Genomic DNA, 26,021 nt, shown 5'->3' with positions numbered 1-26,021 from the left:
CGTTTGCTATGCTCTCTTGCCCAACTGAATTTCTCGCTCTTTTTTTCTGTGCTCTTTGCAAAAAATGTTGATTTATTAGAGAACATCCTGTATTTGTGCTAATGCCATTTTTTTCCCTCTCCGTCACGTTGTGGGGAAAAACAAAAGGCACTTTTCATCCTTCACAGCTCAATCATCGATCCGACCCTAAGTGTCGACCCAGCTCTGTTTATACCGTGACAATAGCAAACAAGAGAGAAAAGGAAATTTCTCTATGAAATATACAAGTGAATGACTAACTGTAATAGAAATTGACCACAAATATTTAATGTAACATAATACGCCGAGCAACTAGAATGAAGGTAAATGAGCTTTGGAAGATTTTTTTTATTTCCCGACATTATAAAGTTTTTTTGTATGAGTTGAGTCTTTTTAAAGAGGCCCCGTGGAATATGCGTGAAAAGAACAAGTGTTTGAACAGATACAGAACAGTGTGCCAACAATCTGTCTAAGCGGTCTAGTGTTACAAGGCGGATTTTCCAGCATTTGGGCATTGTCTTTTAAACTTAGGTATTTGTTAAATTAGTCTTGCATGTACCCATACACAGCCATTCCTAGCATTCGATCCCGAGAAATTTATGGATAACCATTTTATCAATAAGAATGAAATTTTTGTTTATTTCAATTGGGCCTCTTTTAAAAGACTCGCCCTTTATGAATAACTCGATGCTGCAATTTTTAGGGGAAATACTAAATATCCCGAGTTGGCGTGGGGTTTTGTGTTGGCAGGCCTGGTCGTGTCTTCAGGTAGTCGTCTGGTAGCGCATTAAGGCGAGGGTCTCCAGCTCCCCCATCACAGGCGGGAGATGAAAGGCCCGGAATGCTATATATTGGTTGGCTCCAGCCCTCCTGGTATTCGCTTCCCTCCCTGATCCACCCACCACCCACTCCCACCCCCTTCCTCCTCTGAACCTTCTCCACTTGTGTAGTGGACAAAACCGCCGGGGGGGGTGGCAAAGGGTTGCGGCATTTCACAAGTCCTCTGGATCATTTCCAACCCTTCTCGTGACATTCTCCAAGAGAACCAAGTGACAAGCGCCCTTAAGCAAAAGTCACTGTGCGGTTATTCCAAATGTATAAACGAAAAAAAACTAACAGATAGTGGATTTTTTCAAAGTTATACTTATTTAGGCGCGTTATGAAAAATAAAATGATGAGAGTGAATTTTCACGATGCACGCGCACCATGCAACGAAATTTTTCAGGATAAACAAAAGACTACATTAATAAATATTATATATATGCTATAAATCATGCATTTTAGTTATTGATACTGAATACTGTCCATATAATTTAAAACATATATTTATTGTGGATATTAGAGAAAGAAATTGTGTTTATAATCTTTTCAAGGTTCTTTTTAAGTGTATTTATATAAGGTGAGGTTATGTTCCCGTTGTATAATTTATTTGCATTATAAATGAACATGAGGAAGGGGCAGGCATTTCAAATAGGGTGTGTGTCCGTAAATGCTTGTGTTTATCGCTAAAGCCGTCACCATATGAGCTGAGATATACCAGAGTCCTGTTATGTGGCAGGCCATGTCGGCAAAGTGCACAGCTAATCATACCGCAAATTGTGACATACAAACCTTGTATTGCGCGCACGTTATGTCCTAGTACAAAAATGATTTATATAGTAAATGCTTGCTATATTCATTTTTAAATTGTAATATTAATTAGTAATTGAAGATGTTAGTTTTCTCAGTAAAGTGTATTCATGAGGAGTTCATATTTTCTGTAGTTTGTTCATAATCTGTATCGATGTTTGCGGACAGCACCAATGCTACAATTATAAAAGCAGAAATCTATTCCCAAACGGCGAATATTCACCGTGACGTCTGTCAGGAGATGAATCGCGTCAGTACTGAGAACCACTGCAACGCTGATCCTCTCGTGCGCCATTTGACAGTCAAATCTAATCGGCCCTTTTGGAGAGCAGCCCTTTGACATCACTCGCGATGCTTGCAGCTACACACACACACAGACAAGTGACTCTGTCTTCGGCTGGGAGTGCGCGAAGCGAAGGCATAAGTAACTTAATTTGACATTTCAAATTTTATTTCAGCTCTTCAATAAGTCATGCCCCGCGCTAACGATCCCCCCCCCCCTTGTGTAATTGGTAACGAGCAAACGCATGTTTTTCTCATGTTGTTCATGTTACAAATAAACTTATAATACGAAACTCGGAAACACACCCATGTTAACAAATAGCATCATGTAGTAGTTCTATGTAAAAGTATCAACAGAGTTAGTGTCCCCACATCTCGTTATAGAACATTTAAATGTGTGCACTGTGTTAAATTATCTCCTCATGCATAGTAACTTTAGATCGCACGTTATCGCACCCGGAGTCAATGAATACTTCTTGGAGTCTTGGTTGGGGCCGCGTTTCGACGTTCTTTGTTGCAGCCATCTTCAAGGGCGGATAGCAATTGAAGGCATGGTTTAGTTTATGGCATCGTTTTACTACACGGCCATTCACAGCCTGATTGTCGAGATCTTCCTCCAATCATGGCTTCCCACAGCGACCAATCAATCACAATCCGGCTACAACCCATTTAATTTACGTCAATCCATTTCCGAAAATCCTTCTAAGTATTTTATATGTAACTATTTTAACATCACATACACTTAAAAAAATTTTATGTGTCTAAAGATCTTGGTTTCGAATTTTAACCGTGTAAACATTTTACCACGACTGTTAGGAAGAATCGCAAAAATTGACAGTAGTTGTTTTATATTGCAATATTACATGTTTTGATCAGCGATTATAGGGACAGGCATTTTTCGCGAAAAGGTCTGAACACTTATTATACTGCAACAAAGGTATGCCCGCACCTGTTGTTTCTTCCTTGTGATTGGCGGACGTCTGCGAGAGAAGCCGTTGCCTTATTTTGACCGAGCCAATCAGGACGCGTTTACTTCCGCACTGAACCACTGTGATTGTTGAAGTTACAATTGATATGTACCTGGGATAAACTCGCCCAATCACGAAACACAGACGATGCTACAGTGTTTTAACTTTCATCTAGTCTCGAGATCTTTTCGCGAAATCTGCATGTCCCTAGCGATTAATGATAGAGAGACTTGGAGGACTTACTAAGGAGAAAATCAGGGGATTGTTTTTTGGGAGGATTTTCTGTGCGCCCTTGGGATTCTAATTATTTCCGAACCGGGTTGTTTCGACGCGCGCAGAGCAAAGCGCCGAGAGCAGGCGGTAAACGGGAGTTTCAATATCGTGAACAACCCGTGCGCTGGAATGCGCTCGTCTCTGAGACCGAAGCTGCGATTTCGGACGCCATTAACATTTATATTAAACCCCTCCCCCCACCCCTCCCCCCTTCTCACCTAGAGCGCGGAAGCACTCGATGTTTACCCTGTGCAGATTTTCCGAACGAGCGGACGAATCCAACTGCCTGGTCACGTGGCAAGGGTTCTGTGAACTTTGACCTTGCTCTCCAGGGAGCTAACCCCTGGAAACTGTTAACATACATGCTTATTTCACTTCTTCTTGACTCAATGATTTGATGAGGTTATTATTTTTATAAATAGCCTACTTCCTTCCCGAATATCACGTTCGAAATCGTTGAAAATTACAAGGTGAACCAACGTTATTGAAACTTGTGCTAATAGTGCTAGTTTTCTATAAGAAAATTAAAATTTGTTCGGATTTCATGCTGAACGGGTATTTATCCCCGAGGTATCGAACGCATTCTTCTCCCGTGTTACCAATTTTCAATTATTTGCTTAATTTCCGACATGATAAGGCATATCCTCGTTTGATTTTTATTTTTGACGTTTCTATAGTGGCTACAGCGTGTAACCGCAGAGAGGAAAAAAAATATTATTTTAATGTCAGTGAAAATATATTTCTACGCCTGATCGAACCATTAACTGGAATATGGAGGATACACTTGATATTTGTGGAATAAAATTTCTTAATAATTATTATTGAGATGGACGTGTTGAATCACTGCATAAAATTTTTTAATCATTAATTTAAAAAAAATATTTACCATCCCCTTGGCGTCAATATTGCTTGAACGGTGCTACTTATACGACCTGAGCATACCTTTGTAGGCTAATAAATTCGCGTTCTTCCTGAATGTTACATATGATAAATTACCCGTTAATTATTTATTGTTTGTTATATGCATTTATTTCTTCCTACCCGCGGTCCTAGCTGCAATAACACACAGTTCCCAATCTCGTCCGTCTCGAGTGGAGGCGATGCGGAGATAAGGCCCGCTCCACAGTGACACGTAAACGGAGATGAACCCGGCAATGCTGAACTCTTGCGTTTACGTTGTTCCGTGCGTCCAATAGAAGCCGGGTATTTGGATGCGGTGGTAGCTATGTTTATTCATGTTCTAAATACGTTTAAAAAAAATTGTTTCAATTACAAAGGATATCTAGTGTTCTATTATTACTTTGTTTATTTCTGTTATACATATATATGTAAATTCTGCCCGTGCTATAATCTTAAAGCCTAACAGAGTGTTTTTTTAAATTAAATTAACGATACGTACCCATAAAATGCAATTTCATTGGTTGCCGTTCGTTGCGTGTCCGTGAACTGTGGAAGCAGCCATGGGCGTCGCAAGGATATTTTTTTTTTGGGGGGGGGGGGGGGACTTCAATTGATTTAGTTGTTTGAGGAATATCCATCCCCTGGGGGAAAAAAAGTGGAAAGGTCCTGGGGTCCTCCCCCGAGAAAATTTGGGGTTTGAAGGTGCAAAAAGGTGGTTTTAGGCATTTTTATTTCCTAAATATTCTAATTATAGTTGGTTGCACTATAAAATTTATTTATTTATAAAAAAAATTTCAGAGTACTAATTTGTAAAAACACAGTTAACATATCTGCTGGTGCTATATCCACACAAAATCATTAATTTAAACATCAGGAGAAACTACGAAACTACGAAACTAAATATATTATTGGAGGGGACGAAATTGAAGACTTTTATTCCACCGGTTGCGACACCCATGAAGCAGCAGACGCGATGGTGGAAATTTCCCGGGAGATGAGAGGCCGTTTCCGTGCCGTCGCAGAGCGTGCGTCTAGGCGCACGGCGCATGCGCGCGCGAGGCAGCAGGTGGCGCCGCCACGCGGACCCTGCTGGAAGCTCGTGGGCGGGAGTGGTGGGGAGCCCTGAAGGGTTGGAGGGGAGGAATGAGGGGAAGGGCTCTAGCCTCCAGAGTCGGTCCGGACGGCGGGCGGCGCGGACGCGCGCTACGGCTCTCCACCACGTCTTTTAGGGGGGGAAGACGTCGTTCATCCCCCTTTACCATCAGTTATTTTTATTTTATTTGTTAGCTTAACCGATTACACCCCACACATAATTATCGTCAACATATCCCCTCCCCCCCCTCCACCAAAGACGCGCGGCGCACGGCGGATTCCCGCGTCAGCCCAAGGCTATGGGTGAGAGAAAAAAAAAACCACGCATCTGCATGAAGCTATCGTCTCACTAAATATAATCTCTCTGTCTATCTCCCTATGACTCTTGTCTCTAACAATCTTTTCCCCGACGGTAGAGAAGCACTCCCAAAGTAAACGCCACTATAAAACGAAAAATTGTTCTCGCAAATCAATACTCGAAAATTTTGTTGATTTGTGGGTTAACTTGCCGGTGTCTTTGTCGCCTTTTGCGTTTTGCGAGTGTTTCTGACGTGTTGAATCTTTTTTTCCTTGTAACTCTTAGAAACTATATTTCCGTTGACTTTACTCTTTAGAACTTTTTCCTGAACACTATTAGAAAATTCCGTTTCATTCTTGCCTGTGCTTGAAGGATGAAATAATATGACTGCATCGTGGTGAACCATAAAATCACTTCTGTATTAATAATGATTTCAATCTTCAGTTGAAACAGTTAATCATAGAAAATTTTGCATTTGGTAAATAAAAAAAAAGGCCCAACATAATGGTAACCTTGCAGCTACTGATAGTGTATATGTATAGTTAGCTTTCATTGCATTCGAGTTATTTTTTAGCGTTGTGTGATAACTTGTTTGCAGCGGTCACAACTGTGTGTTTCGTTTGTTTTTATTATTACTTTTTTTTACCAGTGTGGTCGAGTGCGAACCATTTTGCCCGTGACATTATTCGCCATGTCGTTTTCCGGCGACAGCTGCGTGTAAACACTGTCTGCTGTCCTCCGCCGAAATGTTTCCCCGGCTCTAGAGTAAATGTTGGCCCTCCTGTTAATCATGCTGTGTTCTGTACACGGCTTGCGATAAAATGGGACCGGGGATTGTCCCTCGCCGAAACCATGCGTACCAACCACGCGCATATTTTTTGTGACGTCATGTTTTCTCTCCTCTCGGAGCATTTCAACAAGTGCAAATATTTGCGGACGAAGTGCAGCGATAGACCTGCATTACGGTAAAATTATTTCGTTCCGATTCTCAAACAATGGGACCCGATCGCTGTTTTCCGTCTACACACAGTGCGGTACGTAGAATTCCACGCTCACTGCAATCGCAAAATTTGTAGGAAAAAATTGGATCCCAAATAATTTTTATTTGACAAATAAATAAACTCAATATCGCTTATGTGAAAGTCACTGTGAGCTAATAACGTGCAACATTCCTTGAACTAAAAAAAAATATTTTTTTTAAGTCCTAGTTCTCTTCCGTTTTGACTTTCATATTCATTCAATAAGACATTATGCGAGATTTATGTATTTGCACACAAAAAAAAACCAGTAGTTAGATTTTAGCTGAATTTTGCATTACTTCTTATTAAAAAAAATTTCTATTATATCTGCCCTAAAATACGTATTTTGTTGATTTAAAAATTCTTATTTTGCCTTCTAAGTCCGATTTTGTTGCTCAAATACAAAACCGGTGAATGTAAATAACGTTAAACACTGTTATCTTAAATTAATCCTTGCCCTTGAATTCATTTCAGTGTCGACAGCATCAAATATTTTTTTGTCTCGTGTTAGTTTTTGTCAACGACGTGAAACTACGTCTCAATTCTATAATATACTTATACGTAATAGGCTACTGTGATTGTAATTAATTACCGACAACGTTCGTAGAGTAATATGTAACGAAATTTTAAATTCAGAAACTTGTCAGGATTATTTTACCGTACTTAGTCATATTTTATTTTTTTACTAACATAAAACCAATATGTTAAAAAATACAAAATAATTACGTATTTCAGGATAATCCCCATATTTAATATTATTATGACTTCTATTTCAAATATATAAGCTTCAATAAAGCACCAACTTAATTTTTTCTCGAAAATTAAAAACTTTGCAACATCATCACTGTTTAACCGATAGAGATAAAAGTTAAGCACTACGTTTATAAATGATAATTTTGCTAAGATAAATAATAAAAAAAACATTTCTTTGGGCTAAAACCAATTGTTGTAAGTAGCTATTGGAGAATATATTTAAGGCCATGAACACAAAACATTAGTATCGGAAACTGTTAGTTTTGGTATTAACATTTATTTATCTATTATTTTTTCAAGCGAATTAGTTCAAATTGAAATAACTATAATCTTTTGGGTTTTCTATAAAATTTCTTATTAAAATTACCTCTTTTGACGATATTATACGATATTTAGGATAATATGCGTTTGAAGGCTAGTTTAATATTTAGTAATTACAAACTGTTATAATTAGTTCTGTCACTAAAATATGACTGTGTATATAATACGAGTGTCATTTAGTGATAATCACAAATTATTACACTCGTTGTTGACGACAATCATAAACCATTACACTGTATCCACAGTCATATTTCTTAAAACAGGGCTTATTTTTACTGCTGATTCTTAAGTACTCTGGCCTTTATTTTTACGAAAATTGTATAAGCGAGAAAAAAACCGACTCAGTAAGTCTTAAAACAAATACTATACAGCTCTGTACCGAACACTCAGCTTATTTAGCATGGAGATACATGTAAATCATAGAGACTAGCGCTGTTTTGCGAGAGTTGTATCGAAAAGTGGCGGGAAATTAAAATTTAACATTTAATCTTATGACACATTTCATGCTGCCGCGTTATAAAAAAAAGAACACTCCGCAATCTTCCATGTTATGATATATTTTGTTCGGCGAAAAATTATGCTCATTTTCTGTATTGTTAGTTATTTATTTCTTCCGGCATAGTTACTATATTCATTACACTAGTTTAGTTCTTGCAGCGTTCAATGAAAAAAAATTCTTTCGCAACTAGGAAAATGTACGGATCTTGTATAAATCACAGAACTTAACATCAGTTACTCGCAATTTATTTAATACTCCATAAAAAAGGTGGCAGTCATTTCGAAGGAATGTAATAATAAATAAAGATTTTGTTTCCTTCAAATTATTTTTCCGGGGTTTTGCAAAACTCCAATTTTTATTGATTTAGGAGTGATATACTGAATGACACATGCTACGTATGATCTGTTAGTTCAAAAATGTATACCACACGATTGGGATTTAAATATAAAGTAGTTTTTAAGTTTTTAAAACCCGTTCTATAATAACTAGAGACCTGTAAAATTTGCGATTTCAAATCCCTAAAGATAGACTCCATCATCCTCTACGCACTCGTGCAAATTGCATCTGCTGATTGGTTACCGACTCGTAACACCTGTTGACTGGAATGATCGTGATTCGCTAATTCTTCTGTTAAAGATTTTTCATTGGCCCAGAGTCTTTCAGATAAACTGTGACACAATCACTGAAGCAAAATAATGTCAAAAGTATTTGGACTCTACCCTATCGCGAAATGAATCCGCGAATTTTACAGGTCTCTAATAATAACTTATTAAGTTGGTAAAATATTTCATAAAAATAATGAAATGTATCTAATGGCATGAGCAAAAAACTAAATTATAGTAGGAAAAATATTTAGATACTACCCCCTTAAAGCCATCCGGGGTCCAGAAACTACCCCGCAGTGGGAGGAGTATTTTCGTTCCTCTCTCGCCACACTAGCTTCCGATACACCTGGAAGGGCAATTAAACGCAGCCGTTGCCAGACCGGCCGTCGTGTATATATAGCGCAACCCCGGTAACTTTGCCTCTCTTTCTCTGTGCGTGACGGTTCCCCTTCTCTCTCTCTCTCTCTCTCTCTCTCTCGCTCCTGACTCCCACAGATGTGTGTCTGGCGAAGAAGGCGCTGGCGTTCGTTTAGCCAATGACTCCTCCCCCTGGACCAATACGCCACCCACACGCACACACACACACACACACACCACCACCCTCAAGCATCACGTGATGTGCTCATTTTTTGACGTGACAACGTCTAATAAATCGATGAACGCCGGCTGCACGCACGAAAAAGTGTCCCGTTACGCACATTGTCCCGTTACACTGTGTTCCGTTACTCACATTGTTCCGTTACGCTGTGTCCCGTTACGCTCACTGTACGCTTGCGCCGCATCTATCTCTCTTCCACTCGACTGTTTATAAAGTGAAGTGAAAAGTTAATGTGGTTTTCATTGCTTATTACAACCACCATTTCGGCAATAAAGGTTCATTATTCTTGCATTTTAAAAATCTGATTACTAGTATAATTTCAAGTATTTATTATTTTATTATCAAAATAAAAATTATTTTATTTTATTCATAAAGTATGCAATCATTCCATCAATGTTTTGTTATGACGTTGTCACGTTAAACTATCGTCCGTAAACCAACTTTACAGACAACCAATTTTTTTCTCACTTAATTGTGGGTACCGTCGCAGAAAACGTCGGCGAGAAACTGCCTTTCTGGGCATTTCTGTGTCATGCCAGAACTACCTCAAAAGTCTCCAACGTAAAACAAAAATAATAAACTACGGCTGTTCCACTTCAAGGCAGAATCCGCCAGCGGGAAATTTTTTTTCTGAACCTGTGCATAGCGAGAATGGTCCTATATATTTTCGCTTCTAATTACAGCACGTTTAAATGATGGGATCATTGAAAAGTTGGTATCTAAACCGCGATTGAATTAATTGTTGGGGGGGGGGGGGGGGAGAGATTGTGAATACGGTAAAATATACATGCCACATTTCCCACTTGAGAAAACATAACCCAGGTCGCCTTAGTGGGAAGCGAGTACAATTTTTATTTTTTATATTTGACAGACTTTGTGCATAACCAGCAGTAAATTCAACAATAATTATAACCAACTTTCAATTTCCATGTAGTGAAACAACGATATTTACACTAGCACAACAACGTATACAACGTATAGTAGGCTACAAATACAACGCTAGTATAAATTCAACGTATGCATACTAGCAGAACCCGGTAGACGTTGTCCTGCCAGTGTTTAACTTATTAATTAACGTCTATACATATAAAATGGATGGTTTATATTTAATCTATAATCTTTAATGCGTTTGAAATAGTATTCCATTTTAAACTCACTCGCCAATTACTAATCAGATTCACGATCACTATTTGTTGTTATTTGAGGATTAAGGACAGTTTAAATCACATTATACCAATTTTCATGGCTATTGGTCGAACGGTATAGAAGTGAAATGCGCTGCAGCGCCATCTAGCAGCGGGTTACAAAAAAAATGGATAGCATAAAAACCTTCTATACATGAGAGAAAAAATACACTTCGATGTGCCAACTTTCATGGCAATCGGTCAAACGGTGTCGGAGTTTACCAACGTCATACATACCAATATCCCTTTATATATATACTAGCGGACCCAACCGACGTTGTTCTGTTCAAAAGTTTTAAATTCGAAAATTTACAGGAAATTTCCCTGAATCTAATCGCAGCGTCATCTGCCGGGTCGAACTGAAATTACTATAATTACTATAAGATACTATAAATGTTATTTTACAAACTTATATTTTTATTTTCAAAGAGACATCAATACGTCATAAGTCGCATGGAATAAAATGAGAACTAATTTAAAATTGTAGGTTTAGTTGATTGTTATTGAATGCACGTCTATACATAATTAAAAGTAATGAAAAATCGTGTTAAATACTCACTTTGATACTGCACCTTACATATTTTGCACAATGTATATTTTTTATTACATTATTTAATATGTAGAATAAAATGAGAACTGACAATTTAAATTTGGAGGTTAAGTTGATTGGTATTGAATTCACGTGTATACATAATTAAAATCACGAAAAATCATGTAAAATACTCACTTCAATACTGCACCTCACAAATTTGCACCTATATTTTTAATTACACTTTAAAATGTTATTTCAATAAATAATAATATAATAATCTCGATAACCAAGTCTATTTTAATTTTAATGTAATAACAACAATTCAAAAAATCCATCCAAAGATTAACAACACATAAATAAATACACAACACACACATATATATACTGTAAACCTAAACCCTTCAAAGATCAACAATTTATAAATAAAAAATTAATTAAATAAACATTTTACAGTGGACCAAATTGTGAATCTAAACCATCCTCGAATCCCCGTGAACTCACACAAAAAATTTCATCAAAATCGGTCCAGCCGTCTAGGAGGAGTTCAGTGACATACACACGCACACAAGAAATATATATATAAAGACTATATAATGCCCGGCATGCGTTGCAATGCCTCAATCAATTTTTTAATTTTTTAATTTTTTAAACGTATACTAAGCATCTCTCTTTATCTCTCTAATTCTCTATATCTCTCTCTATCTTTCTATTTATATCTCTATCTCTCTATATATCTTTCTAGCGGACCCGACAGACATTGTCCTGCCCAAATGTACTTTTTGTGAGATATGAATATGGCGGTAAGTATTTCTACGCTGGACATTTTGTATCTTCTCATTATACATACCCCTCCTCTTGGGCACGCCACTGCCGTTACCAAAAACCTTTCCCATTGTTACGCAGAAGGCAACAACAATGCAAAAGCCCGTTGCCATGGAGGCTAATTATCAACAATGCTTAGTTTTTTTGCTTTTTTTTTAGTTTTTTTTTAAGTTTTTTCTTAACTCAGAATCGAGATAAAATATCCAATTGTGAATCTAAACCATCCTCGAATCCCCGTGAACTCACACACAAAATTTCATCAAAATCGGTCCATCGGTTCAGTGAAATACACACGCACACAAGAAATATATATAGGGTAAGGTAAGGTAATATCGTGACATAGTTATTATCGTGATAAATATTGAGTGAGCCACCGTGTCTTTGCCTGCCGACTAAACGTAGTCGTGTTTGTAACCGATAGATAGCACAAGAAGTCGTCTTTACAACGGAACTATAATCTGCAGCAAAGGAGTGCTGGGAAAATTCTGGAATAACAGTTTGTGATCAAGAGTCTATTTTTGCATTGATTCTGCAGCTTGCACGACAGCTATATCTGAATAAATTTATGGAAATTTAAGTAAGTTTTATGTTAAGATTTTATTATAATAGATTTAATAACTGAAAGTTGTAGATAATTTTACTTGTTTCAAATCTTTTGTTCAGTTTAAAGCTTGTATGAGATAACACTAGCAATTTCGAGAAATAATAACGATTTTGTGGTTTTTGAGGGCACGTTTAAATTAAAATAGCAAAAAAATATTTTTAGTATACATGCTATTGCATTAAAATTAAAATTTTTGCAGTTTTGAAGCAGTAGAGTTGTAATGTTTACTCTGCATATAATTTTTCTATTAAAAAAATTGTTTAAAATTATCACGATATTACCTATCCATTTTTTTTAAAAATCTCGTTATTACCTAGTCACCACTTTGGAAAACAGACATGACTTATATTCAAATATATTACTTTTTTCAGGTTTATTTCCGTATGGCTCCCACTAAGGAGAGAGAAAAAGGTTTGGGAAAGAAAAAACATGGTATCAAAGGTAAGAAACCAATTGAAAAGGCAAAAACTAAATGTCGTCGCCAGTATGAACATAAAACTTTGGTTGCTGCTGCAAGTAAAGTAAGGGAGCAAAATATTACTTTATATAAAGCCTCCAAAGAATTTGGGGTCCCTTGGTCAACTTTGAAAGATTTTCTGGCCCAAAATGATGATGTGCAACATTCTCACGCACCTAAACTAGGGCGCCCTTTTGCCCTGACTGCTGAAGTAGAGCAGCGTGTTTACCAATACATAATTGAGATGCAGGAATTAGGATTTGGTCTTACAGTTTTGCAAATAAGAAAATTGGCATATGATTTAGCCAAAGCCACTGGAAGAGAAAAATACTTAAATCCAGAAAAAGGAACCGCTAGCAAATGTTGGTGGTCTCGATTTAAGACTACTTACAATTTGACACTCAGAGTACCAGAAAATCTTTCTGCATACCGAGCATCTATGGCCAATCCTACTTTAATTAAGGACTATTTCTGCAAATTAGACGGACTCTTGACAAAACTGGGAATCAAAGACAATGCTAGCCGTATTTGGAATGTAGACGAAACAGGCATTTCATATGTTGTCAAAGCTGGCAAAGTTGTGACGAAAATTGGTAAACGCTTTATTTACAAACGAACATATGGAGAACATGCAGAGACTCACACCTTGGTTGGTTGTGCATGCGCTGATGGTTCTTTCCTACCTCCTTTTGTTATCTTCAAAGGTGTGAGGTGGAATGAGGATCTGGCCAAAGGTTCTTTGCCTGAATCTAAAACCAAACTGTCATCCAAAGGCTGGATCAATAGTGAACATTTATAGAATGGTTTCAATTTTTTATTGACTGTGTTCCTGCTGCAAGACCATTGGTTTTACTTCTTGATTCTCACAGTTCACACATCACGCCAGAAGTTTTGCAAATGGCTCGGAACAATGGTATCTATTTATTTACATTTCCTGCACACACTTCTCATTTGTTACAACCCTTGGATGTCGGAGTGTATAGATCACTCAAGAATCACTGGAACAAAGAGCTTAATGCATACATGTTACAGCATGCATTAGAGAAGCCAAGCAGGTATAATTTTTATGAAATATTTAATCCTGCTTTCCTAAACAGTTTCACATGCATGAACTTAAAAAATGCTTTCAAAAAAGCTGGAGCATGTCCCCTGAACTATGATGCTGTTTCAAAAGAAGCATATGCACCATCTAAATTAACAGACACAAGACTAGAGGTCCCAGAATCTTCATCTGAAGAGATTATCATAACTTCTGAACTAAACACTCTGCCCCCAAGAGACGTCTCTGTTGAAGAAAGAGTTGACAGCCTTCTGAAGACCCCGAAAGCTCAGAGAACAAGGCCAGCACGCAAAAGGAAAGGCGATTCTTCAGCAAAATGTCATACACCTCCTGAAGAACCAGTAGCTGGGCCCTCAACAACAAATAAAGACAGTGACAGTGAAGACTGGGTGTGTGGAAATTGCCATGGAAAGTATTCTGCAGATGTCAAAAAATGTACAGGTGCTGCTTGGATTCAGTGTTCATTTTGTGTCACCCCATACCATATAAAATGTCAAAATGGTACAACTGATGACGATGTATATATGTGTGATAATTGTGCTGAAGAGGAATCAGTTCGTGAAAGTGATTAGTCTGGTCAGTCTTGAGAAACAGTGAAAGTTTTGAAAACATTTTTTTTTGTCACGATATTACCTACCTACTATCACGGTATTAACTACCCTATCACGGAATTACCTGTCCATGTTGTTCTGTTTTAAATTATTTATTATTATTATTATTCCAGTCACATTAAAAAATATATTATTATCTGCTGAATGTTCATAAAGGATCATATATTGGTATCCTTCAATGCAGGATTATTTTTTTATTTTCATAAGTTTGTAATAAAGATTTTTGTAAAAATATCACGATATTACCTTACCTTACCCTATATAAAGATATATATATCAATGAGACAAAAAAAATAGGTGAAAATGTAATAACCTAACACTGAGTCTCTATAAGGTTGCTACAAGCTTGCTATAATATGAAATGTTTGTTTCAATCTTTCTGTAAGATTGCTCAGACATGGTTGCATCGTACTTGTCACTACAGGCACAGAAGCTTAAATGAAGGCCGCTAAGGCAAGTTAGCTAGGCTTAATGCCAGGTTTGCGAAAGTATCCTCGGACTGCAGGCACTCTGAAATCATGAGGCAAAACAAATTGTACCTTAGGGTTGTACCACTACCAGTAAACTGTGGGAAAACCAAGCTAGAATCTTCAACACTAATTTTTCAACACTAATTTTAATTAATACTTTCATATTTAAATCAAACTTTACGCCATAGAGTGTGAACACTTTCATAATTATTTACTCTTAATATGTGGAAGGAAAAAAACACACACACACAGGTTATTTTTATCGTTAACAAAGAAATTGTTTATTTGTTTAGTGAGTTCGAAAAGAAAGTTCAGTGTTAACAGTAATTTATAAATTAATAGTAAAAAATATATTTTTATTTACAAAAAAATTATGTGGTGAAAATATATTTATTAATCGATTGTTTTTATTCCTCGTGTGAGAAAAAGTAGAATGTTTAATAGATTTCTGCCGGTCAGATTAGAGAGTATTGATGCCAAACAATATAAATAATTTTTGAATCATGGAAATATACAACAAAATGGATGTGCTTAGAAGAGACAACGGTGTTTATATATATGTGTGTATATATTTGCACATATATATATATATATATATATATATATATATATATATCCACCATTATTTTGCGTCTGTATTCTTGAAAGGTCGCGAGTCCGGACATATGTCCATCAACAAAAAAATTGCTTCTTTCGACATTTTGCGCCACCCATTAAAAGTTTGCCCTAAAATTTCCAAACCACCTGCATATTTAAAATTTTTAAGATCGAAGTACACTATTTTATTGTTGTGTATTGAAACTTGCCTTCTAAAAGGCTGAGGCATATTACTTCTTTCTAGGGCCATTCATATTTCGCGAAAAGATTCCGAGACTAGTTATAAGTTAAAACACTATGGTACGGTCTGTGTTTCGTAATTGGGTGAATTTCTTTCAGGTACATGTAGATTGTTACAAAACCAATCAGAGTAATTCAGTGCGAAAGCAAACGCGTCCTGAGTGGCTCAGTCAAAAAAGGCCACGACTTCTCTCGCAGACGGCCGCCAATCACAAGGGAAGACAACGCTGGTGCGGGTATACCTTGTTGCAGTCTAATAGGCGTTCAGATTTATTCGCGAAAAATGCCTGCCCCTACTTCTTTCCTTTGCAGCCGCAGACGTAAATTGCGGGGAGACATCGACTTGAACGTCTCGGTGGGCGAAGGAAAAAATTCTCGAGCTACGTCGTCTTCGGTTGGTCGAGAAGAGACCTCGCGTTAAGACTCCCGAAACAGTATACGGAATGGCCGTAAAGATCAGGACGGGCGGGTGCTTCGGGATAGAAAATGGCGCCATTACTTGTCACTGTTTGGGAAGGGGGGTTGGGGTTGTGTGTCTTTCCTGCTTACACGTCGCGGAGCTAGGCAGTAAATAAACGGCCGTCCCCACAGAAAACACCGCCAGTGATTAAAGAGTCCAGCCGAAACGGCCGGCTGCTCTAAAGTTACGAGCCGAATGTGCATCGACCACTAGATGCGGTGGAACTTCATCAAGCTTATTTCGTCCTCTAGACTAGTAATTTATAATGAACGCATCGGTGCGTGGCCGCCGGGGCGACTGAAATGCTGCCCCTTGGTAGGGCAGCCCTTCAAGATTTTTCTGACAATGGTTTGTTTGTACAGCGAATGGAAGGGCAGCCCATCCAATTTCTGAAAACATGTTTCTTTAAGTGTTTAAATAATCCTGAAAACTTGCCTCTTGGAAGGGCAGCCCATCAGGATTTTTCCGACAGTAGTGTTTTTGAAAGGTTGTCTGAATTGTTGCCCCTTGAATGGGCAGCCCTTCAGGATTTTTCTGACAGTGGTTAGGTTAGGTTAGGTTAGGTAAGGTCACTTTACAAACTAACCACTGCCAGAAAAATCCTGAAGGGCTGCCAATCCAAGGGGCAACAATTCAGACAACCTTTCAAAAACACTACTGTCAGAAAAATCCTGATGGGCTGCCCTTCCAAGAGGCAAGTTTTCAGGATTATTTAAACACTTAAAGAAACATGTTTTCAGAAATTGGATGGGCTGCCCTTCCAGTCGCTGTACAAACAAGCCATTGCCAGAAAAATCCTGAAGGGCTGCCCTTCCAAGGGGCAACAATTCAGTTCGCCCTGGCCGCCACGCGCGTTACAAGTGAAACTTCACAAGATAGACGGTTTAGAATGTACACGAATGTAAGTAAAGATGCGATCTAGCATAATCAACCGTATACGTAATGTATATATATATTATGTTTCAAATTTGTTGGACGTCAAAAATCTCCTCCCCATGCCGAGTATTAATGAAGACTATAATATTTTGCGTTTCACTTCTTTAGGCGTGTTGAGGATGGAAGATTATCATGCAACGGAAATGCAACGATGTGCGCGCGCTTCACACAACAGAAATTTAACACGTCGAAAGTCTAATGCACATGCGCGTACCTGCTATAGCCACGAGCCAAAGTCTTCAAGATGGCGGATACGCACGTGGGGAAGTACTAAGTGTGTACTGGTGTGCCAAATCAAATTATATGATGGTGAAACTATTCTCGAATACACTTTGTAAACGTTTAAGACATAATCGAAAACTTAAAAAATAAAAATAAAATAAAGTATATAGACCAAAATCCTTTTTTTTTAAAAAAAAACAGTCCAAAAAGTATAAAATTATTTCTGCTAGTCCCGTAAAGATTAATAACCCATATCGATTCCTAATCCCATACAGATTGTCCTAAAATATGTGATTGTTTATTTATTTTTAACACTTGAATTAACGTGTAAGATTTAAAACAAAAAACGTGGGGCGCATGGAATAGATAATAGCAAGGAGTGTAGGAGGTAGTTATCTTTTAGAAAACTCACACAACAACCTATATTATTGGCTCTGAAATAAATTTATGGGGCTGGTAGAAATTATTTTATACTATTTAGACCATTTTAAAGAAAAATGTTGTTTTCAATATGATTGTTATGTAATTAATTTCTGCTTTATAGTTTTTAGTGTGTAAAAATTTGCAATTTCATTAATTTAATTTTTTTAGTACATATATAAGTATGTGATTATACTCCTAAATCCATACAGATTGTACCTAAATTTTTAGATTGTGAAATTTAAATACCTATAAAAATACCTGTATGGTTTAAACATAGAAATAAGGGACACTTTCAATAGATAGTAGCAAGAATACAAGCCGTGACGTATGCACCAAACGACAGTGCGTGTCAAATTCAAAGCAACGCCAGGTATTGACGAAGTTCTAAACAAATATATTATCAGAGCCGTTAGTTCACTAGTCACCGTAGCTTTGCTGAGCGGACGGGTCTCGCCAAGGAGAAAGATTTAAGGTTTCCAGGCCTTACTATATGACCGTGTTACGGACATTTCTCCTAGTCCTGTATGCGCGATACAGGTATCACCTGCGAGTGCTGCGTTATGCATCTCGCAACACTGCACAGTTCTGCCAGTAGCCTGATTCCATGAATCCGGGGGCTTTACTAAACAAAACCCAAAAAAATTTGTAACGAACAAACAAAAACCCCTGAAGATAATGCGAGTTAACATTGCATTGTCATCCAGTTATGAGCTATGTTCAAAGTTTCAAGTTTCTATCTTATCGAGAAGTTAGTTTAAAATCGATTGCAAAATTTGTACTGAACAAACAGAGACAAAAACCGAGTTATTAAAAACATTAAAAAAATACCTAAAATTCATTAACCAATAAAATTGTGTTGGTAATAACATGGCGTCAGAAATATTTAACATTACTATCTTTTATATTACGAACGCTGCGCTTCTTTTGTATGTTACAGTCCAAAATATACGTTAAAACAATAATTGAATAACTTTTAACGCGCGTACATGCACAATCAGTATTTTTTTTTTTTTTACTTTTTAGTGGCCCTATTTAAACCCCTCATTTTATTTGGTAGGCCTACCAACTGAACTAAACATAAATGTATGTAGACTACCCCACCAGGGATTCGATCCCAGGTCAAATCGGTAAGCATGACATCTTCTGGATCACGCACACTAAAGAATCGGCATGACGCTAAGGATTTTTTAAAATCCTGCTTTGATTTAAAACCAAGCCATTTATCTTTAGCCAACAAAACTCAACAAAACTTTGAACATTTGGTGTTATAGCGTCTGTTTTAAAACTTTAAGCTAAAATCCAAAAATTATTTTTGCTTTAGAGTGTGGCAGGAATTTGGGAGGAAATTTAAATTTTTTCAAATGTAGGTTATAACTTAATGTAAGGAACAATGCATTAAACTGCATATTTTTCTCTGTTATAAAAATTACTTATATACCAATATTTCAAATCCCAGACTGAAAAGGAGGTGAAAAAAGAGTGCTAACTTTACAAGATGTAATTTTTTTTTGGATTTTCCAGTGAATTCAAATCCTATTTTCAGGGCTCATAGCTGTAAAATCGGAATATTGACGAACTGTCTTTGTATCCGACGCGCCGAAACAATCTGCCAGTTTATTTATCGCTCTCTTTTTTGTCTCTTTTGCTTTTCTCTTGTGCCGGATGCTTCGCTGGATTCTGTAAACACTCTCCGATTATCTTGAAAGCACACGTGGTTCTCCATTAGTGCTTTATGTTTTTTCTGGCTTTCAGAACCTGCTTTGAAGTCTCTGGCTACGTCGTTAGTCTGAGGAAGTACCTATGTTTCAGAGGATATTTTAGGCTGTGTTTAGCAAAGCCGTGTCTTTGTAAAATTGTTCCCTTGTTTTACCATTCACATCTGTTTGTTACGTTCACGTGGTAGCTAAATCGCTAGTCTCGTAAGGGCCGACTACAATACTGATTTGATGCTGAACGGTGAACGCTAACCGTGACAGTAAACAAACTGGCGTAACCACACACGTTTGTGACTTAAAACATGTATAAAGGAATACACCGAGACAATTTTATTACGTGGGTAAAATATTTAAACGTTTTCAATGGGGGGTGTTGTATTTATTTTTTAACTTTAAACATATATGATAAAAAGTCTAAATGTGAAGTTTAATTTTTAGACGGAATCATGTACGCGTACATAGATACACATCGCATTAAATAGATTATTATATAAATTATTTCCTTTTATTTACTCTACCAATAGTTTGATCACTGATGCACCAAATATCGATGCGCACACAGTTATCTTTTTGAATTTCGTTGTAGGTGACGTATCGGAGTCTGATTTCTTAACATGAAACGCTAAAAGGTATCAACTTGAAAGTTTATCAACTTAGACGTGTTTGCGTTTCACGCAACACCAAATGCGTACGGAGACGATGCCATTCTTTTACGTGTGTTGAAGTCTTTCAGTAACGGCTAGTTTTTGACCGTTCTTTAGCCGTATAAAATAAACACACGAGTATGGAAACATGCGGGGTCTATTTTTACGTTGTTTCTAAAGGACAAGCAGTTATTTTTTAAATATTCCCTTCTTAGCGTGTACCTGCGACCGACTAGGTACGTTACGTAGAGACAGGACGGTTTTGTGCATTGATTTAGTGGTGAAATAGCAACAAAAAAAAAATCCCCTCGCTAGAATTAATTATTCTTTAAAACACCAAAAGGGAATTTCTCCACAACAGCATGATTCGGGTAGGATAACAGAACCAAACATTCTTTAAATAATTCATGCAATGGGGAATTTTGATTTAATGATTTTTTTTTTTGGACATACGCCATTGCAATTTTGCTCTGCTTGTCATGGAAAAATTCCGAAAATCAAAAATAAATAAAAATATAAAAAAAATTCACAGAAAACAAGACTGAATCAGCTGATGTCGGACAAACGGGATCAACGATGAAATTAAACAAGTATTATAGACAACACAACGAGGACAACACGGACAAAAAATGTTCAGCCTCTAAATATCAGACAGCACAAGAATTGCGTTGAAGGAACTTAGTCATGAAAAAAAAAAAAATATAACAATACAGACGAACACAGTGAGCTAACAACGACGAGACAGATTAAATGCAGGTAGACAACAAATCTGGACTATGCAAGCAAACATATAAACACAGCGATGAAGATAAACAAGTACTGTGGCCAACACAACGACGATAGCACTGAAGAACAGAGAAGATTTCCAATGATTGACAAAGCAAACTTTATCAGCGCCGTTAGTTCGCTAGTCACCGTCAGCCACGCTAAGCGGACAGGCTTTCACGGCCATTGTCTGAAGTAGCTTGGCTTCTGGGCTGTAGCCGTATCCTTGGCGAAAAATTCACCTGAATTATTCGCCAAGGACACGGCTACAACACAGAAGCCAAGCTATTTCAGAAGGTTCAGGAAGTTTCCAGACCTTACTATATGACCGCTTTGTAATGCAAAAAAAAAAAAACATTTTATAGTCAATCACGCTTGTTATATATGTTTTGGTATATTTTAATTTTTGTAATTTTTGTATTGAAATACATCTGTAGACTGATTAGACAGGTGAAATAGCTCAGGTGGGACAGGAAAAAAAACAGGGGAACTCAGGGAACTGGATTGAAGTAAAGCTGCATTAAGGCTCGTACACACTGCGCTGACGTTTCGTGTTAACACGTGTTTACACGTGTCATCACATCACGTCAGATTGCGACATAACACGACATAACACGGCAAAGTGTGCACATTGTTCTGATACTGTCAGATGTGTTGATACGGAACAGGGTGCACGGTTTTGTGAAAGGTAGTTGAAATGGCTGAAATCACTGTACTTATGGATGAACTTGATGAAGAAGAAGATTGTGCAGTAGCAGTATGCATCATATTAACTCAAAAAAAAAAAAAAAGGAAAGAGAGTGGGTGCATCCTATAAACGCATACAGGCCAATTGTTGGCGAATTTCATCATTTGATGCCTCAACTACTGGACGATGAGGAGAGGTTCTTAATGTACTACCGCATGACGAAAAATAAGTTTTATAAGCGACTAAATTGTTGAAAACGTACAACTCGTACGTACGCACAAGTTCTATCAGTTGCTCCTCCATACACGTGTCTGACGCATAACACGTCTGACGAAAATCTGGGAGCCTAGATATTGTTGTGACGCGTGTAATGACGTGTTATGACGCGCTCCGCGTCAGCTTACGCAATAACACATCATAACACGTCACATCACAACAATGTGCGCACTCCCATATAAAAGTCATGACGACTTTTTTCTGCAACACGTGTTAACATGTGTTTACACGTGGTAATGCGTGTTAACACGAAACGTCAGCGCAGTGTGTACGAGCCTTTACTCACGTATGCTGACGTTTCGTGTTAACACGTGTTAACATGCTATGTCAGAAAGCTGACATTTCGTGTTAACATGTCATGTCAGATCCCAGCAGTGGTTCACATTGTTCTGATGTTTTCTTGTGTCGTCAGACGGTGTGTGGATACTTTGCAAGGAGCATCGTTTTGTGAAATAGTTAAAATGGCTGAAAGTATTGTACTTCTAGACGAACTTGACAAAGAGGAAGAATGGCTGAAGCTGCAGTATATGTCATGCTTGCTCTTCACGGGGGAAAATAGTGGGTATATCCTATAAATTGAATCAGGGAAACAATGGGTGAGTTTAATCACCTGACGTCACAACTTCTGGAAGATAAGGAGAGATTTTTAATGTACTTCCGTATGACGAAACATGAATTTAATGACTTACTCAATATGATTGCACCGAAATTGAGTAAATGTGATACTCAATTAAGAAGTAATGTATATTTTGAAGAAGGGCTCGTTGTGTGCTTATGGTAACAGAAATAACATCATTAATTTACTAATTGTTAATTGACAATTGTAATATTTAAAAACACAAAGTCACTCACTTTGTACACTTTAACTTGTTACTTAAAGAATTCATGTCCGTCTGAGCCATACGGTATTCTGAATTGTAGTTCTCTTGTCTAGGAAAGTTATTGGGGACAATGACATGTTCATCATGTCACAAGAATTTGACTGTGAGGAAGTATGATTCGATACAGGAGAGAAATAAGTTTGAAGACTAGTGCTCGGTTTGGATCGTTGTATATCACACAATTCAGCCTGAAATACAAAAATAATCAAGATTCCATTTTTGCTCTAGCCGGTTCCTCACGACTCAACTGTTTAACCGTTGAAGCCTAACTTAATTAATACATATCTGTCTCATAATGTGGATAATTTACGTGTTTGGTAGGGGCAGGGAACGTGGAAAGATTCTGCCAGCGGAGGAGACTAATATATTCCATAATGTTGACCATGTTTTTAATTTACGTGTTGATGGAACGCTTTCTGTTTCGGTGTTGATTCTTTAGTGTGGGATTGTTATCAGAATTTGATGATGAAGTAGGTGGGAAAGAAGAAATAGTGCTGGTATGAACAGGACTATGATAAATGCTTTCAAGGTTTGTCATTATCTACGAATTCCCTACTAATTCGTCTTTCGATATATTTTAGTTCATAAACAGACACTTGTTGACTAATATTTTCATTACACCTAAATGTGTTGGTGTATTTTTTTCCTGTGTTTCAAGTAGAAATATTATAAAAAGTGTAAAAGTACAATTGCTTTGCTATGGTAAATATGGTATAGCTGTTGGTGTATTTTTTTGTGTTTGATATATAAACTTACTCATACATGCGTATTCTTACTATAACTGTCAGTTAAATTTACTATAACAATGGGCATGTTAATTTGTACTATTAGCAAAAAATCTTTGTAGTTTTTAAATAAACAATGTGTATTTACGATAATTTTATCGTATCACTTTTAAATGTTCATGTTAATGCTTTTAACAAACTGAGTACATTCGTGGAGTACCGAACTCACAACTTTTAGGTTGTTAACCACTTTGGTAGCCTAATGTAAATTTTATTGAGGTTTGTCAGTATAAGTTGCAAAATACAGTTGTTCCTTGGTAGTAGTCAATTCACTCAGAATAATATTTTTCTCATTTACAATTGTATGTACCTAAAAGTATAGTGTCGGGACAAAAAAAAGACACTGATTACTTTAACACCTTGATGTACGTATATTTTTCATCTGTAAGTCCTAATGTGTAATTTCGCACGTTAGGTAATGTAATAAATATGAGAATGCGTGTATTTTTACAGAATTTAGTTTTCCGGAAACATTTGTGTAAAATTACACAAATTACTTGAGGTTTTCCCCCCAAAAAATATGAAAAAATATAAAATACTTAACCTTTGTAAGTTAATTTCTAAAAATTGTTACAATAGTAAATGTGAGCAGAAGAAGTACAAATTGTAATGAAAAGTCCTACAAATTGACGTTTTACCAAGAACCGGGCTTTTGGGTTGACACACCGCAACCAAACTATAATATTTTTTTTTGTCAAAGGAACAAAAATATTCTTGTCCAGTTACGGATGTTTGTAAATAGGTACACCAACATGAAAAAAACTGCATCATTACAAAATATTGTTCGCAGTAGAACTGGGTTTGGATTCTTACCTGGATATTCATGCTTTGTGTTGTCCCAGTACCTCCAATAATTGAAGTCACTTGTAAACCTCTCCTGAATAGCTTTCCAGTATTTACTGCACACATTAATAAGCCCAATAAAACAAATTAAAGTCCAATATTCCATTATCTGATCAATGGTTATAATAATTTGCTAGAATGAAACATAAAATAAAATATTTAAAAAATTGCGCCAAATTTTCGTAAGAAATACTTATTCAGAAGTATCTTGAAAAACGTATTTCATACATGCAAAAAGTAACCATAGCCATGTGTTGTGAAATTTTGCATTATCTTTCTTGTAGTAGTACAAATTATTTCTTGGCAACTGGTTTCCAAATAAATCTTTTGTAAAAGTATAGAATGTTTTTGACGTGACGTCAAATAAATCGATGAACGCCGGCTGCACGCACGAAAAAGTGTCCCGTAACGCACATTGTTCCGTTACGCTGTGTCCCGTTACGCTCATTTACGCTTGCGCCGTATCTATCTCTCTTCCACTCGATTGGAACAACCATCGATTTGACTTTTTCGAGGCACATTAAACTTGAAACACTCCCATTCGTTTCCTACTTTTCCTATCATCGTCTTATCCTTAACAGTATAACACAGATTGGAAGAAATTAAATAGCAAACATGTATAAAAGTTATAGTTAAAATAATCTGTTCGTTAAAGTAATAAACATATTTGAATTAATGAGTGCAAATAAAAGTAAACTTATCAAATAAATTGTAGATTTCATTTCACTCCTTCTTTGTATCCATACAAAATAGTGATAATTCAATAAAAATGATTCATTTTTATTCATAAAAGTATGCAATTATTTCATCAATGTTTTGTTATGACGTTGTCACGTTAAACTATCGTCCATAAACCGACTTTACAGACAACCAATTTTTTTCTGTGCAGGATTTTTCAGCCGTCGGTTACCGGCAAGCGATCGGCGGAGTAGAAGACCCAGTTTGATGAAGCGCGCAAAACCTTATTTTCCCTCATCTTCCCCCTCACCGTCAACGTATTACCTTCAAATTCCTCAACTCACCGCCACCCGAGACCAAAACGATAAGGCCTTGCAGATGGTGTGCTGGGATGGTGAAAGGAGGGGGTGCAGGAAACGATGTCTGGGTCTGGTGCTGTGAAATGTCACAGGTCACGACGCACTTTACCACCCTCCTCCTCCTCCTCGCCCCAACGTACCCCATGTTACAACCCTTCCAGGCTGAAAAATCCTTCGGTTCATTGGCCCCCAATCAGTCCCCAAAACATACCCGAAGTTCGAAACTCGCTTCTGCAGGGGAAAAAAAACATTTTGCGAGATTCAATGATTTTTTTTTTAGAGTGATTCTAATGTCACTGTCTTAACATAACCAGCTTTTCATTTTTGGTTAAGAAATGTCGCACTGTCAAACTTTCGCTTCCATTACTTTCCAATTGTTTGGTCATATAATGTTGGGGCGTTATGACGTCACGTCTTATCCATGTTTGTTTTTGACAATTTTTGATGATTTTAGTCTAATCAAATATTTTGCAAATAAGAACATGTTCTAAAACAGTTCGATGTTGGTGTCCAT

The 26,021-nt window shown here is 37.1% G+C and overlaps 2 protein-coding genes across 2 annotated transcripts in view; one reads left to right on the top strand and one right to left on the bottom strand.

Moving 5' to 3' along the window:
- LOC134535950 (uncharacterized) overlaps positions 1 to 26,021 on the bottom strand; it is a 326,840-nt gene that overhangs the window by 210,113 nt on the left and 90,706 nt on the right. The gene's annotated exons all lie outside the window — the stretch shown is intronic.
- LOC134535951 (Kv channel-interacting protein 4-like) overlaps positions 5,238 to 26,021 on the top strand; it is a 142,355-nt gene continuing 121,571 nt past the window's right edge. The window contains exon 1 of the mRNA XM_063375379.1: positions 5,238 to 5,465. Within this exon, the coding sequence (XP_063231449.1) occupies positions 5,462 to 5,465 (4 nt within the window). The 5' untranslated portion in view covers positions 5,238 to 5,461. The remainder of the gene's footprint in view (positions 5,466 to 26,021) is intronic.

This window comes from Bacillus rossius, chromosome 10, assembly GCF_032445375.1.
Source record: "Bacillus rossius redtenbacheri isolate Brsri chromosome 10, Brsri_v3, whole genome shotgun sequence".
Classification (NCBI taxonomy): domain Eukaryota; kingdom Metazoa; phylum Arthropoda; class Insecta; order Phasmatodea; family Bacillidae; genus Bacillus; species Bacillus rossius.
The sequence above is the reverse complement of the archived record's forward strand: the minus strand, read 5'-3'. Positions and strand labels throughout refer to the sequence as shown.